The following is a 3,188-nucleotide window of genomic DNA, read 5'->3' as shown; positions in this document are numbered from 1 at the left end:
TCAAAATATATGCTTTTTGTGCCTAAACTATAGCGAGGAAATGGTTGTAATCACCAAAGCCAATATAACAATGTGTGTATAATGGGGCTTTTCCATTACACAGTTCTAGCACCGCTTGGCTCGACTCGACATGTCCTTCGGGGTTTCTACCCTTTTTTTAATTTGCCTTGAAGATTATTGGAAGCAAGGTAATAATGATTATACACTTGCACTAGGAATAGTAGGAGGAGTTTAATCAAAATGTTAGGAGAGAAGAAAATTAAGAAAAGCAATTTCATAACATCGTGTTTTATAACAAAGTAGACTTTATTAGTATTTTCTTATGTGGCTTTTTGCCACACCTTACAGCAGGCAACTTGTCATGTACGAGTTGTTTAATAGAAGGAGTCAGAGATGCGCCTCATGCTCATGAACCTCATGTTGCTGTAGCCCATGTTCATGAAGTTCCTGTACTCTCCAGGCCTCATGTACATCATTCTTCCTCTGTAGCTGGGCTGCTCGTACATCAGCCAATGGCCATCCATCACATTGCAGGACATGAAGTTGGACATGCGGTAGCGGTCCATGATGTTGTCACAGTCGTCCATCAGCTCATGCATCTGGCCCTGGAAGTTCTCCCTCTCGTACATCCTCATCCTGAAGGAGCCTCTGTGCATGGGAATCATGCGGCAAGACCTGATGCAGTCGCTCATACCCATCATGCTCATGTAGTCAGCGTACTCGCCCCTCCTCATGAAGTACTGGTTCCCCATGTAGTTGGTGCGGTCGTAGACCATGAAGCAGCCCCTCTCCACCCTGCAGGAGTGGCAGCGGCTCAGGTAGGAGGACATATCAGCACAGTCGCTCATGCACTCGTAGGAGCGGCCCTGGAAGTTCCTCTCCTCATAGAAGGTGATTCTGCCCATCATGTTCATGCTGCTGGAAGTCATCTTTGCCAGGTTTAGTGATGCTGCAGATGCTACTGTTGGAGATGAACTGCTTGTCTACCTGTTGGAGACCCTTCCTTTATATACCTGACCAGCAGAGAGAGCCCCTTTGTGAAAACAGCCTGAGCCAGCAACAAACCGTAGAAGCCCATCCAGCACTAAAGGGATGTCCACTTTCACAACAATTACCACAAACGTATTGTTGCAAATCATTGACAATGATTGTGTTTTATACAATAACATGCCACACATTCCTCTCTCTCTTCTCCCACTCATCTCAGTGATACATTAAATTAGAACATCCCAAAGACTCGGGAGAAACCATGTTGATAGAAGGCATTTGAATATGCTGTTGTGAACATTCCTATGGGTGAATAACAATAATAATACAGCTGTGACCAAACAAACAACATCCAGAAAATCAACTATAGCCTATTCAGCTGTTCTATATTATTCAAGTTTTGGTTGAATCTTTTTAATTACATTCTTAAATTGATTATTTATTGCAGTAATTATAGTCATATGATCTCAATATGAAAGTATTTTCAAGTTAATCTTCATAAAAAGACCTGTAATTTCAAGTATTTCATGTTCAGTATTCTTATAAAATGTGGCCAGTCATGGCAAAACCGGTCACAAGTCTACTGAGGGACATTTTGAGTTCTTTACAGATTCTTTCCAACAATGTCCAACACATGCAAATCGGATAATATTTGAAGAAGATATGATCATTTGAATGTAGGCACTCCTCAAACTGCTTTAGGGAGAATTTTAGCCTCAAAGATTTACACCTTCTGGGAGCAAAGAGACAGAATCATCACATTTGCATAGCACAACCCCCTCCTGGTCTAAGTACATAATATCCTCTTAAGATGTGAAATGATATAACTTAAAAAAATATAGGGGGGGGGGGGCTGGTGCCTTATTCTGTTATCATTTCTTGTCCTTACACTGTAGTCATACAGTGGTATCCAATCCAATCCAATCCAACTTTATTTGTTAAGCACTTTAAACAAACCCCAGTGGACCAAAGTGCTGTACATAGTACATAAAACACATAATGAGTAAAAACTTACAAAATGAAATACAATAAAATAACATAAAATAGATTAAAATAATAAAAAAATCATAAAAACACAAGGGAAATGGCACCCATACAATAAAAATCAAACATCTTGCAGTGTCGAAGGCCAAAGAGAAGAAGTGGGTTTTAAGAAGAGATTTAAAAACAGATAGGGACTGAGCTTCCGCTTGGTTTTGGGCACACTCGGGAGCAGCTGATCAGCTGACCTGAGAGAGCGACTGGGTGAATATGGGTGTAGAAGCTCAGAGAGGTAGGATGGGGCAAGGTCATTCAGGGATTTAAAAACAAATAAATAATTTTAAAATGGATCCTGGAATGTATGGGCAGCCAGTGGAGTGAAGCTAAAAGTTTAAAAGTTTGACATATGTTTAAGTAGCTGCAGTAAGGTCAGCAGCAGTCAGGGCCTGAACTCCAGTGTTGAGCTCTCAGGAATGGCCACTTTGACCATGGGCAAGGCGTTTTCTGCACCATGGTCACCTTCATCATCATCATCATCATCATCATCATTATCATCAGATGACACAGTGGATTTGTTGTAGAGGCTTTGAAGTGTTATCAGTCTCACCCTCTCCTCCTGACACACCACTTCTTCTTCAACATGTGTGTAGTCTTTGCCTGTCCCCTGTGACGCCCATTTCTCGTGATGATGTAGATGTAGGGGCTATGAGGAATCTGATACTTCAATCTTCCTGCTGGGTGGGGCTGTCTGAACGGTGGGAGGGTCTTTGAGTCCTGGTGGTTGGTGTCTCGATGGCGGGCAGGAGTGGAGGTCAGGTCAGTTTCAGTGCAGTGATCTGTGGACAGAGAGAGTAAGACATTACTCTTTACATTGACATTACATTGAATAAGACATTTCAGTTTAATGACTGAACTGGAGCTGTTCTGTAAAGAAGAATGGTCCAAAATACCTTCCTCCACAATCCAGACTCTAATTGGAAGTTATAGGAAGCGTTTAGAGGCTGTTATTTCTGCAAAAGAAGGATGCACAAATGTTTTCTTTTGTGGTGCCTAAACTTATGCACATGCCTAATTTTGTTTAAATAATTCTTGCACACTTTCTGTAAATCATATAAACTTTATTTCATGGCTCAATTATCACTGTCTTTGTCTCCTATATGATATATTTGACTGAAATGTCTTTTTCAAACAACCTATGATTTGTAAAGGAAAATTTACAG

General features: G+C 41.0%; 1 protein-coding gene across 1 annotated transcript; it reads right to left on the bottom strand.

Moving 5' to 3' along the window:
• Positions 1-374: 374 nt before the first annotated feature.
• Positions 375-929, bottom strand: LOC310934914 (gamma-crystallin M2-like; the record flags this gene model as incomplete). The annotated part of the gene is made up of 1 exon (XM_083898716.1): positions 375-929. One exon carries the CDS (start codon positions 927-929, stop codon positions 375-377), a length of 555 nt encoding a protein of 184 aa, XP_083754842.1.
• Positions 930-3,188: the final 2,259 nt, after the last annotated feature.

Source organism: Microchirus variegatus, assembly GCF_963457635.1.
Source record: "Microchirus variegatus genome assembly, chromosome: 12".
In the NCBI taxonomy this organism is placed as follows: Eukaryota; Metazoa; Chordata; class Actinopteri; order Pleuronectiformes; family Soleidae; genus Microchirus; species Microchirus variegatus.
This window is presented reverse-complemented; position numbering and strand designations above follow the sequence as displayed.